The 13,011-nt window shown below is 43.4% G+C and overlaps 1 protein-coding gene and 1 pseudogene across 6 annotated transcripts in view; one reads left to right on the top strand and one right to left on the bottom strand.

Moving 5' to 3' along the window:
• Nucleotides 1-13,011, bottom strand: part of PLPPR1 (phospholipid phosphatase related 1) — a 199,661-nt gene that overhangs the window by 92,895 nt on the left and 93,755 nt on the right. For 4 of the 5 annotated variants that reach the window (XM_080667331.1, XM_080667334.1, XM_080667332.1 and 1 more), the window contains exon 2: nucleotides 3,000-3,107. The exons of the other annotated variant lie outside the window; for it this stretch is intronic. In XM_080667331.1, coding sequence (XP_080523457.1) covers nucleotides 3,000-3,062 — 63 coding nt within the window. In that variant the 5' untranslated portion in view covers nucleotides 3,063-3,107. The remainder of the gene's footprint in view (nucleotides 1-2,999; nucleotides 3,108-13,011) is intronic. 5 annotated transcript variants of the gene reach the window in all.
• Nucleotides 9,027-11,907, top strand: LOC308248353 (large ribosomal subunit protein uL14-like; annotated as a pseudogene). The gene is made up of 2 exons: nucleotides 9,027-9,084; nucleotides 11,458-11,907. The product of its transcript is annotated as a large ribosomal subunit protein uL14-like (transcript).

Genomic DNA, 13,011 nt, shown 5'->3' with positions numbered 1-13,011 from the left:
CCCCAACTGCTCTCCCCTGCAGGCTTGGGTACCCCCACTAAATGCCCTCCCCTGCAGGCCTGGTCACCCCTAACTGCCCTCCCCTTGCAGGACTGGTCCCCCCCAACTGCTCTCTCCTGCAGGCCTGGGTCCCTCCAACTACCTTTCCCTGAAGGCCTGGTCACCCCCAACTTCCCTCCTCTGCCAGCCTGGTCACCCCTAACTGCCCTCCCCTGCAGGCTTGATCGCCCCCAACTGCCCTCCCTTGCAGGCCTGGTCCTTCCCAACTGCCCTCCCCTGCTGGCCATCTTGTGGTGGCCAACTTGTGTCCACATGGGGGCAGGATCTTTGACCACATGGGGGCAGCCATCTTGTGTATTGGAGTGATGGTCAATCTGCATATTACTCTTTTATTAGATAGGATAGAGGCCTGGTGCACGGGTGTGGGCCAGCTGGTTTGCCCTGAAGGGTGTCCTGGATCAGGTTGGGGGTTCCCTTGGGGTGTGGGGCGGCCTGGGCGAGGGGCCTGTGGTGGTTTGCAGGCCGGCCACACCCCCTGGAGACCCAAGCGGAGGCCCTGGTATCTGGGGTTTATTTATCTTCTACAATTGAAACTTTGTAGCCTGGAGCGGAGCCAAGCTTTCTGCTTGCTCCGTGGCAGCAGCCATTTCTGTTGAGATTTATGTATCTTCTATAATTGAAACTTTGTAGCCTTGAGTGGAGGCCTAGGCCAGCAAGGGCAGGCGGAAAGCTTGGCTTCCTCCATTGCCAGGGAAACCCAAGCCTCCCTCCTGCTCTCTGTGGCCGTAGCCATCTTGGTTGGGTTTATTTGCATATTCGCTCCTGATTGGCTGGTGGGTGTGGCTTGTGGGTGTAGCAGAGTGATGGTTAATTTGCATATTACTCTTTTATTAGATAGGATATCTGGAATAATGTAGATAAGCAAGAAGTGTTTGATGAATGAAATACATGAGAGTTGTAAGAGCCACTTTGAGATTCACTTCCTTCTCTTTCAATTTCTACTTAATTCTATTTCCTTTTTTTTCTTTCTCCTGCTTGTTTCTGAGAGAAGTTGCTGATAAATCTTAAATTCCCATGCAAAATAAGGGTGACAATACAGCAAGAAAAAGAATAAACTATCTTTCCTCTCCCAGATTTTTAGACTGATATTTATGTTTGTGTCGGGTTAAGGCACAGAAAAAACTGATTTATGTCTCTTGTTGCCTGCTCTACCAGTAAAGCTCATCATTCACCCATTAGCGGGCTAAAAAATCTTCAGAGATATAGTTTCCAGCAATAAATTAAACCTCTTACTTTGAGGATTAGTTCCTGTTTGATTTTTAAGAAAATGTCAAATAAAATAGCTTTCGGAAGCATAAAGATGATGACAGATGACTTATACTTCAACTTCTGCAGCTCACTTTAAAAATTCATTTTTCTTATAACAAAAGCAAGTTTTACCATCAAAAACTATTTCTGTAGCGTTCTACCCTTTCCTGGGTGAGCAGCAGGAGAAAGGACTCCTTTTCCTGCATTACAATCCCAATATGAAAAACAGTGACCAGAACCCACAATATACATGATGGATAGTTATGGTCTGAATGGAGTTACCCTTGGTCTTGGATAGCAAGTTAAAGAAAGAGTATTAAGAATATGTGTTTATGATGAGAGATGAGTTCTTTGCCTGCCCTTTCAGAAATTTAGCTTAGCTCTCGTCTATGTACATCTCAGTTTATATTAATACCTCTGTCCTACCCTAATTTCCTATTTCCACCTGATTCTGCAATACAAACAGATTCACAAATATCACTAGAAAGTAAATCATCAAGTAATATTTGTTCATCTAAACTACAAAGGGGCGTCTATAAGGTGAAACTTAAGGATCAGTCAAACACATATATTATTGGTCCAAAATCAGAATGCTCAAAATTATCCAACTGACTATATAGATAGCTAAAGTTATTTCAAGAGTTAGAAGATAAAAACACTTGTTGCATTGATTCATAGGGTGTATTTAAACAGCATGTGTACTGAAAGTGTATCTCTGCTAATATAAGTAGAGGCTTAATCCAAGTGTTTGTTTTCACCTGGCGAATTAAATGGATCAACATCCATGTTCCTGTGACACTCAGCTAAAAAGATCCCACAACACAAGAACATGCTACAGCTGACGGACCCTTGGGATGTGGAAACTGCCAGGCAGTTACCCAGAAAGGATATTCTGACAGTTACTTTTCAGCTGTTCACATTTTCATATTTGAAACCTGATCTTCAGGATAAAAAACATACCATTAGATGCTTCGTATCTATTGAGAAGGGAGAAATACCACTGTCTCTGGCAAATGAACATCTTATGTTGAGATAACCTGGAATAGTTTTTTTTTTTTTAATGTGTGTGAATCATATAATTCCACATTTCTTGAAGTTTTCTTACCTTTGTCTGCTCCATAGCAAACACAGACAGAGGGAGATGTAAGAAGTTTAACCAAAAAGGTGCCAGAGAAACTGTTTTCGGGTACAAACTTGGAGCAACTCAACAAAATAATTCAGGACCAAAGAAAATTGCACAGTACACAAGCTTTCAATACCCCACTGAAGAAAAATGCCCAGGAGAGATAGACAACTTTAAGACTTTTTTCTTTATTCGGATCCAAGGCAAAGGACCATCAACTAACATCATCTGTAAACTGCCTGGTGTAGTCAATTCCTGAAACATGACATTGATTTTTGAAAAACAGCTTAATTTAAATGCTGCACTCATAATTAATACTATATTGAAGTTACCACTGAATATAAAAGAAATATAATATACACAATTATTTTGTACCCCTATGGAGGTAACATTTATATGGCTTCCTATTAAAGAAACATTGCATAATTTATTAAATCTTTATCTGCTTTGTGCTATCAAAATGTAATTATCAATCATAAGATGAAATAATTTTACTCCAATTTCTCAGCATAAAAATTGCTACTATGATTCCAATTTTTCCATAAAGGTAAAAAAAAAATACACATACCTCAACAAATATAAAACATGGGATGATGGAATAACTTCGCTGAGTGTTGTTTCCTACAGCCATTTCTTATACCATGAAGCAAGGCTGCACCGTCGACAACTGTCCAGGCTGAAACAAAAATATGTAGCATGGTAATGGTGTAATACCATATGTTCACCAGTCCCTTAGGTATTTACCTAAAAACATCACTTGTCCTCTAGCTAAGCAAGCTGTATACAAACAATGCAAAATAGTGATCTACAATGCAGTCAAGTCAAATTAATAATCATTCCAGGGAAAGGAAAATAATATATACAAGCCATGAACAGTCTCAGAGACAAAATGACCGGATAGGGAGCCCCTGTGCACACAGCCGTAATCAGCAGAATTCTAACTGCCTGGTACTTAACAGTGCCCCGTGCCATGAAACCGTTTCTGCTACAAGATGTTTGTATTGTCCACCCTGCATGGATCTCCTCTTTCTGTGCCCCATCCTCTGGGTTTGCAACTTAGGGACTTATTTGTTTCTGCCCCTGCTGACAATTGTGCCCACGCACTCATCTCTGATTTCCTTCCAAGGCCACTCTTTGCCCTGGCTCCCTTGACTACACGGCTGTTAACCACTTTGGATCAATACATCACTAATCCCTCTCACTGGCTTCCTTCAGCCGTGTGTGTGTGTGTGTGTGTGTGTGTGTGTGTGTGTGTGTGTGTGTGTGTGTGTCCCAAATACAAAACATTGATGCCATAATACATTCTCTTAACTTATAAGAATGGAGCAGCTGGGCAGCAGTAGATAATTTTAGAACATTTCTGTCCTCTTTTGACCCAAAACTATCCTATTAGGAAATGAGTCCATTTTGGGTCTTCTTTTAAAAACCCCAAAACAACCAAGCAGAGATTTTAGACTTTTATAAAACTTCCGAGGCCCGATAAAAAGACTTTTCCTCTACACCTTCTATTCTCTATGCAAAGGAATGCTTACTTAAACGCTTCAGGGGTCTGCTGTTTATTTCCTCTTTTCTGCTTGTCTTGTTTCTCTGTCACCCTTCCCCGTGGTATGAAGAGTGACACAGGGGCTGCTAGTACCTATGGCCAACCGCACTTTTCTTAAAGGTCATGAATTAATGCCAATTTTTTTTTTTTAAACTCGTGTTTCCTTTAACTAAGTCCTTCCTTACCTCTTCCAGAATGAAACTTTAAGACACATTTCCTTTTCTAAGATACCAACTTTGGACTTGTTGATTAACACTTTCTCTGATCAAATTCAACATTATGTGTGACATGCAGCCCGCACCCGTTACAGGGCTATGCTGGACGTTGCTGAATATTTAGTTACATCCACCCGCGAGGTGCCAATAGCAGCAGCCCTCCTGCCCAAGCGGTGGCAACTGCACATGCCTCCAGACACTGCCAGCTGTCTCCTCAAGGCGGGCAGGAGAAACAGCAAGGGGGGGGGGCAAGTGGCCCCTGGCCCCTTAGGGAGACAGAAAGCGATCCCCTGGGACATGAGAATTTTTTGGCTGAAGAACTTGCTTCATCTGGGATAAAGGTCACAGTTTTGCCAAAGGCGACAAACCTTTCCTTGCTTGGTACCTAACAGAAGAAAATCTGAAAATGATTGAGGTGCCTTACTGACATTTGGGGAAATGAAGGACACCTCAAGCTCAGAGACCATGACTGGGGTGATATGAAAGCTCCTGTAAGTGGTGGTTATTACCACTTCAAACCCCTAAAGCAAAGCAGGGCTGTTTTATCCAGTGGGTGCAATAAGGCCCAATTCCTCGGGCCTGTGAGCTAGTTAAGAGCCCATGAACATATACGAAGTGAACAAAAAGGCACCCAAGCTGTGACAAACCAAATGAATAAGTATGTAAGTATATACCCAAAAGTGGAAAATTCTCACAACTTCATGCATGACTAAATATTACTGTTCATAACAATTTAATTCATTTGAAAATTATTTGTAGGTAAAATTTTCTTAATTCTAAAAATTCCTTTGCAGAAAAATGGTAATGATTGTAAATTAAATTAATGACACAGGAACATAATTCCAAGAGAAAAGTTTTAAATTTTTATTTTGCCACAAAATAAAAATTTACCATCAGATACTCTCTCTGTGTTTATTATCATATGAAGTGGCACCTCAGAAAAGCGAACACAGAAAACAATCTTAAACAACCTTAAAATAGCCCTGGAGGGATTTTGCTTCCAGCCAAGAGGAAATGATTGTGACTGGATTTAACGCCTGACACAACTGTAAGATAGAGATAAAATAAAGGAGACAATGGTATTCAAGGCATTGGCTGTGAGGCAATGAAGGGCAGTGATCCCTGAAATGTGGGAACCAAAAGAAGTGATTGCCCTAGTTTACTGCCTGGAGATACTCTCCAGGCCACGCACAGAGAGGGGGAACCCAGAAAAGTGGCTGGTGGTCTCCCCGAGGTGAGTAGTTAGAGCTGGGAATGTCGGGTGGCCAAAGCAACTGGAGACCACAAGGCACCAGAGAGGAAGGCTGCACAGAGCTGGGGGGCTCTGCAGAGGTCCCCTTGAGTCTTCTGCAGAGTACTGAGGGCCATGGGAAGAAATGACCAAGGGCCAGAGAGAAACCATCCAAGGATTGAGGTGAATCATCATCAGGGCTCACACAATTCTCAAACAGGGACCCCTAGTGGCGCTGAGAAGTATTCCTTGCAGAGTATTGTTTTTTGTTTTTGTTTTTGTTTTTTCCCCTTTAATTTCTCTGATACAGAATACTGATTATTTATTGAGATTCTGGGCCACTGAGCAGTGTACTTTTCCTTGGTGTCAGGGGACACCGGAAGCAAGAATGTGACAGCACAATCCATTCCCAGGTCTTTGACATGAGTTTTACAACCTTCAAAGTGGTGAAACTTTCCAAAAGTTCCTCAGAATTAGGTGGTGTAGGATTGAAATGAGGTAATGTCTAGAAAGGGGAAAAATAGAGCTTATTTCTATGTGGTCCAAATCTTAATTGGAAGTAAGGCGGGGGTGGGATGTTTCAGTAGAAAAGAGAAAATTAAAAGGCAAGAAAAAAATAAGTTGTGGGAGTTATATTTTATGTAAAATAAAATATATTTAAAAATATAAGGGAGTGAACAAAAAATAAAATATAAAGAGAAACAACTCATGGACATGAACAACAGTGTGGTGATTGCAGGGGGCAGGGAGAATGGAGGCAGGTGGAAGGGGTATAAGTGGATAAATGATAAAAATAAAATAAAGAAAAATTTATATTACGAGTTAGCCACAATCCCCAAATCTAACTCATCTTTAACACATGTTGAAGAGGCATTAACTTCCTTGGTTTCACTGAGCTACCCCTTACTGTTCTGGATCATTTCTATTCAGTACATTATCTCCAACCAGGATCACAGTCTGCATTTAATTTCCCAATGCTGAAAAACCTTTTCTTTTCTTTTTAAGCACCAAAGACATTAAGCAATAGGAACAAATTAAATGGGATTGTAGATGAGTGCAAACTAGATTTCATCAAGAGATGGTGTGGGATTTAAGAAGGCACTAGTGAGGCTTTCAAGAGAAATACTTGACTATTAAGTTTGAGAGATGCTTTTCAAAGCTTGTAAGGAATGACAATGTGAAAACCCACATATGACATTAGGGTGGAATTGCCATTCCCTTTTTTCTCCAATCTATCCCCCTCCACATTCTGTCACAGCTAGATCCATGATTTAGCCCTTGAACTAGCCCAAATTAAAGCAATATCCATGATTTAGCCCTTGAACTAGCCCAGATTAAAGCAGAGAGATACACAGGGCATAAAATTCACAATCCAGGGAAATCCAGAATTGAGTCAAATTTTCACAAAATACACAGGACTCAGGGGTCCTGTGAGGATACCAGGCTCCCACATTGCTGTCAGTGGCTTTTTAGACCTAAGGACATTCCTGGTTCCCTTGGGGCTCCCCTAGGGCACCGGCCTGGTCCTTGTGACCAGTCATTAGCTCTGTCCCTACTGCTTACATATGGTGAATCACTCTGATTCAGGTGTCCAGTTTACCCATGGCTGTCCTTCACGCAGACTAGCATGCCTGGCTCACACTTCAGCTCTAAGCCTGAATGGACAGTCTGCAAGACAGCCACTGCCTCTAATCACTGGAGTAGTACTTGATGTCTAGGGCCCCTATTCCTGGGCTTCTCAGAGCTGAGGCAGAAGGTTGCCTGGCTAATGTCTAAGCTTGCAATCATTTTTGACCCTCTTAAATCTCTCCAGTCCCATTTTATAACAGTCTCCACTCCCTGCTCACCCCAACCTTCCTGTACGTCAGCCTCTCACTGGGTCTCTGCAACATGCCAAGCTCTTTCTCAGGCCTGGGCCCTCTCACATCCCGCCTCTTAGAGCACTCTTCCTCCTCCATATTTGCCTAGCACATGTCTGCCTCTCCTTCAGACCGGCATTCAACACCGGTTTTCAATGGCAAAGTATCCTTAACTGCCTGATTGGCTCTGATCTCTCTATTATACACTTTCATCCTCCTCCTTCATGATATTGTATAATTATTTAATATCTGTTCCCTTTCTAGACTGTCAGTCTGCTTCATTCCATGTGACCAGAACGGTAACCTTAGCACCTTGCACATAGTAGGTACACAAATGTTGACACTAACAATGTGCTTAATTTGCTCAGCTCCATCACTCAATATCACACTTGCCCTGCGTCAGTTCCTTAGCTCCTGACCCAGCCCTAATCTAGGTCTGGGGTCCATTCTTTCTAGGTCTTGCATGAACCCAATTATATGGTCCTAATATAGGTCTTAGGTGAGTCCCTTATGCTTACTCCGTCCAGATAAGACCCACTCTACCTTGGACCCAAACAACAAGGAAAAATAAAGTGTCTGGAAAGCCTAGAAATAAAAATATAAACCTAAAACATATTTCAAAATGTAAAATTGAAAGGAGAAATTATTCCACTGAATTCTACCTCTGGGTCTCTTTGATTGTTAAAAAAAAGTCACTTTCGATTGCTGTTCTAAAAGATGTGTTTCTTAATTAGATATAACAAAAACTGAAGTAAAATGGGGGGGAAGGGGGGGGTCCAAGTCTACCTAGAAGTAAGCCATCTCTGGTAGAGACCAGTCTTTCCAAAACAAGCTGGAGCACCAGGATGTGCTGAGCACAGAGCTCAGCAGACGCCCAGAAGCTGGGGAGAAAGCAGAGAACATGCTACCATCTAATTGGCTGATGAAAGGGGGACCCTGGGTCATCTAGGGGCCACCACCAGGAGAACTGCTTAATAGGAAAACACATGCCCAGACACGCCGAGAATGGTCCGAACTTCTTTTTAAATTGTTAATATTGTTTACCCCTAACTTTCCACCAGAAAAAAACACACCAAACACACAGCTGGAAAAAGTAGCAGGGCACAAAGAGCTTTTCTTAATGAAAGCGTAGTTAATGTTTCCTTCAGTAAAATCAAAGGCTGGAAGGAAATAAGGTTTTGATGCTCAGTTAAACTGGAATCTCGATGCCAGGGACACACATGCACGCACCCACCCCTGAAGGGCGCAGACATCGGGTAAATTCCAGGGAAAGTTGTGCTCAGCTTAAAGCCTGGGGAGAAAATAGGCAGAGAGTATGTCCCCAAAGCTCTCAATTGAAAGGCAGTGAATGTGATTTTGTTTTGGTTTGTTTTAATCATCACCCAAGGGTATTTCTTTTCTTTTCTTTTCTTTTCTTTTTTTTTTTTTTTTTAGAGAGAGTGGAAGGGAGGGGATGGGGGTGGGGAGAGAGGGAGAGAGAGAAACATCAATGTGAGAGAGAGGCACATTGATTGGTTGCCTCCTGCACTTGCCTGGACCGGGGCCGGGGATCGAACCTGCAACTCAAGTACATGCTCCTAACTGGGAATCGAACCTGCGACTCTTTGGTGCACCCCACCAACCAGGGCAGTAAATGTGATTCTTACATGTACTTCAGTATTTGCATCCTCTTGCATCTGGCTCTGGTTATAACATTTCAAAAGTGACTGCAGTTATCAACAACAAACTTTACGATGATGTTGTCATCATGCTCTATGTTGTAGGACTGACTAGATTAAAGGTAAAGAATTCTCCTTTACCTGCAAGTGGGTGACTACTGGAGTTAGGAAGACTTATCAGGGACCACAATCACCTTGGTGAGAAGGAATCAGAACCATGTAGGAGCTGGCTTCAATCCAACTTTTGTATTTTTGAGATTGGCAGAGAGAAGAGATCGATAAGAGCCCCTGGTTGCACCTGGGCCTCTCGGAAACGGCCTAGAAAGAAAATTTATCTTATGAAGGTCGGGGGGACCAGAGCGCTTTGTCAGACTTCCCAGTCACTGGTCCCTCCACATTTCCCTTTGACGTCTGTCGTGGTCCTCATTGTCAGGGCCATGGTGGTTTCTAATGATCCAAGGAATGGGATCAGTAATTAAGTGGAGAGAAAAAAAAAGCAAAAGATCAATCCAGGGTGAGAAACTGCTGGAGAGGAGAGGAAATGCACCGCTGGAGTAGAATCCTAAAGGAAATGTGCAGGGAGGTCCTTTAGGGGGGTGGTTCCAGGATATTACACAGCCCTCTATGGCCTTGACTCCAGGGATGTATGTCACAGGCTGCTCCGAGCAGTGGGGAGGCTGTGACACTGCTGTTCTGCCAAGGAAGACTGCATTTCCAATTTAAAGCTCAGCTGCCCAGGAACCAAGCTGTTTGTTTTTCAGAAGAGAAGACAGGGGAGGAAGGAGGGAGGGAAGGAGGAAGACACAGAAGGAGAGAGAGACTGAGAGAGAGAGACAGAGAGAGACAGAGAGAGACAACCATGAGTTGAGATACCAAATCTATCCTCATGTCAAATCTCTAGAACAGAGTAGTTTCGTGTGTGTGTGTGTGTGTGTGTGTGTCATTAGCTCCTTGGTCCTTGGGTGCTCTCAGGATTCACTGCCAGGAAGTCCCTGTGCCCTCATGACAGGTTAATTAAGTAGCTCTGTAGGGCCCTGTTGGGGTCTCACAAAAGACAGGAGAAAGAAGTGAGACAAATTCCCTTTCTCCACGAGAGATTTCAGAGGAGGATCCAGATAACACTGGCACCCGCCTTGCTTTGCCTACACTGCTGCGTGATCATAGGATGATTGCATCTGTTCTGTAATGGAAGCAACCTTGGATTTTGAATGAGTGTAAGTATCTTCTATACTAATAAAAGGGTAATATGCAAATTATCCAGGATGCCCTCAGTAATGACCGAACAGCAGGCTGAGTGGGGCCACAAGGCCGGCAGTGGGGTTAGTGAGGGACAACCAAATGTCTGAACAGCAGGCTGCAGGGGTGACCAGGCCAGCGGGGGGGCAGTTGGCGGCAAACAGGCTGGCAGGGGGGCAGTGAGGGGCGACCAGGCCAGGAAGGGGGGGCAGTTGGGGGTGACCAGGCCAACAGGCAGAGTCAGTTAGGGGCGATCAGGCAGGCAGGCAGGTGAGCAGTTAGGAGCCAGAGGTCCCAGATTGTGAGAGGGATGTCCGACTGCCGGTTTAGGCCTGATCCCTGGGATCAGGTCTAAACTGGCAGTTGGACATCCTCTGAGGGGTCCTGAATTGGAGAGGGTGCAGGCTGGGCTGAGGGGACCCTCTGCCCCTGTGCATGAATTTCGTGCACCGGGCCTCTAGTATGAGTATATTACCCACTTGTCTCTTTGATCAACATGTATTGAGGGCTTACTATTCCATACCAGGCTTTATACAAAGTTATAGCTTTATAGTCATAGTTTTTATGTTTACCATAACACTTCTTGAGTTAATTGGCATATGGTATTGGAGATATGCTGACCATTCTCTTTTAATATTGCAACCTGCTTCCCTCATCTGGCATTCCTGATCTTACGCTATATCTTTCTTTTCTATTTATACCTCTGTGGTCTAACATACTTTATAATTTATTATGTTTATTTTATTATATTTCTCTAACTGCGAGAATGTATGTTTCACAACTCCTTGCCTAATTTGTTCACCAACTGTACCCCAAGTGTCTCTTGGAAAGATGATGACATTCAACAAATAATGACAAGTCAGATAAAGACAATGTCTCTCTGAGTCCTGTAATGGGGTTAACCTATAGGGAGCCAGGAAAGTCTCCTCCAAAGAAGTGATCTATGGGAGTGAAGAGGGTGGTGGGAATAGCATATGGAAAGTGCCTGACATGAAACAAAGCATGGCCACGTGGCTGAAGCATGAAGAGCACCGGCAATGGGACATGTAGAGACCAGAGCAGAGAGGGCCCAGATGATTCAGGGCCAGGAGGCCTTGTTAAAAAGTTTGGAAATAGTTATAAGACTACTAGTCAACTATTGAAAGGTTTAAGGAAGAATACTGCTTATGCCCGGCTTTATTTTATGAAAGAATTGTTCAGGATACAGAGAGTAGTTTGGAACAGTGGGACAAGAATAAAAGGGTCCTTTCTGTCCCTTTCTGGCATTCAAGATGCAGAAGTGAGGACGTGATGGTTCCTCTGGTGGGAAATTCCGGGTTTCCCCAAGTCTTCCGGTAGGAGCCGTGATCAACTGTGCTGACCCCACAGGAGCCAAAAATCTGTGTTATCGCCTCTGGGAAGGGGGTCAGGGATGACTGAACAGACTGCTGACTGCAGGTGTGGGTGACATGGTGAGGGCCACAGTCAAAAGAGGCAAACCAGAGCTCAGAAAGAAGGCACATCCAATGATGGTAATTCAACAACAAAGTCATATGGGAGAAAAGATGGCGTGTTTCTTTATTTTAAAGATAATGTGGGGGTCAGAGTTAAAGGTAAAGGTGAGATGAAAAGTCTGCCATCACAGGACCAGTTGCAAAAGAGTGTGCAGATTTGTGGCCCAGGATTGCGTCCAATGCTGGCAGCATCGCACGATTCTCTGGTGTATTTGTAAAACACAAACAGAAAGCAAAATAAACAACAATAAGAAAAAAAGCATTAAAAATTATCTCTCCCTCCCACCCCCCAGAAAAAAAGGAATGAATATAGTGAGGTGGCCAATTGAAGAGACCTTCGATCATCTAGACAAGAGGAGAAGGTAGTTTGGGGTAAGGATAAGGCAATAGAGACAGACCTGCGAGTGAATTCAAGAGATAATTAGAAGAGCAAATAAGATTGAGTAAGGATTAGGGTGGGATTGGTGGGAATGTCAAAATGCCTTTTCTTATTTGTTTAAATCCCTCAGACTAAAACATGCATCTTTTTGTGTGCTGTCTCCGGTCGTGATGAACGGGTGATAAGAGCTTTCTGTTTGCTCTGTTCAATCAGCGGCAGCCTCCTCTTCAAGCTCCCCTCCTGAATCCCAACGGTGTCCTTTCCGCACCAGCTTCCTCCGGCCCAGAATCAGGCGCAGCGTGAGACAGACTATTCTTGAAAATCAACATATCGCCTTTTAAAATACCGTGCTTAAAGAAAAATGTAAAAAATCAATACCTTGTTGTAAATGTATTCCCCTGATAAACTGGGGTCCCTAAATATACATGAATGCCTTTCCTTATTTCCTTTCTACTTTTCTGATCTCCACATACCCTTCGAGGCACAGTTCCGTTTCTGCCTCTGCCAGGAAGCCTTCTGAGTTCAGTTAGTCAGTCATTCACAACAATCATGCTTTGATCTGCCAATAAGCCACGAGCCATTGGTGTGGCGTTTAACCTCAGGCAACAGTAGGACATCCACGACAGGATGAGGCAGGGCAATCTCTTAGCCTCTTTCCAGTCTATGATTTCCCTTTTGTGCTCTCATTTTATCTTTCAGCCAAGCTCCAAAATTCTTGGTTAACTTTCCATGGGTGAATGGGTTAAGTTTCCTTTCGGATTGTGAACTGCAAGACTGAGCTCACTTGCAAGTCTGTGTCTCTCACAGCAGCTAGCACAGCGCTAAATGACAAAAGTGGTGAATATTTATGCTTGTTCCAAGGAGAAGTGTGGAAGAGGTGATGAAAGTTTGCCTTAGCTCCAACACCCTCTTCTTTCACTTCACCACCTCTGCGATAATGTCCTTTCTCCCTGTACCATGCTAGCT

The sequence above is a fragment of the Plecotus auritus genome (genome assembly GCF_963455305.1).
Source record: "Plecotus auritus genome assembly, chromosome: 5".
Taxonomy (NCBI): domain Eukaryota; kingdom Metazoa; phylum Chordata; class Mammalia; order Chiroptera; family Vespertilionidae; genus Plecotus; species Plecotus auritus.
The sequence above is the reverse complement of the archived record's forward strand: the minus strand, read 5'-3'. Positions and strand labels throughout refer to the sequence as shown.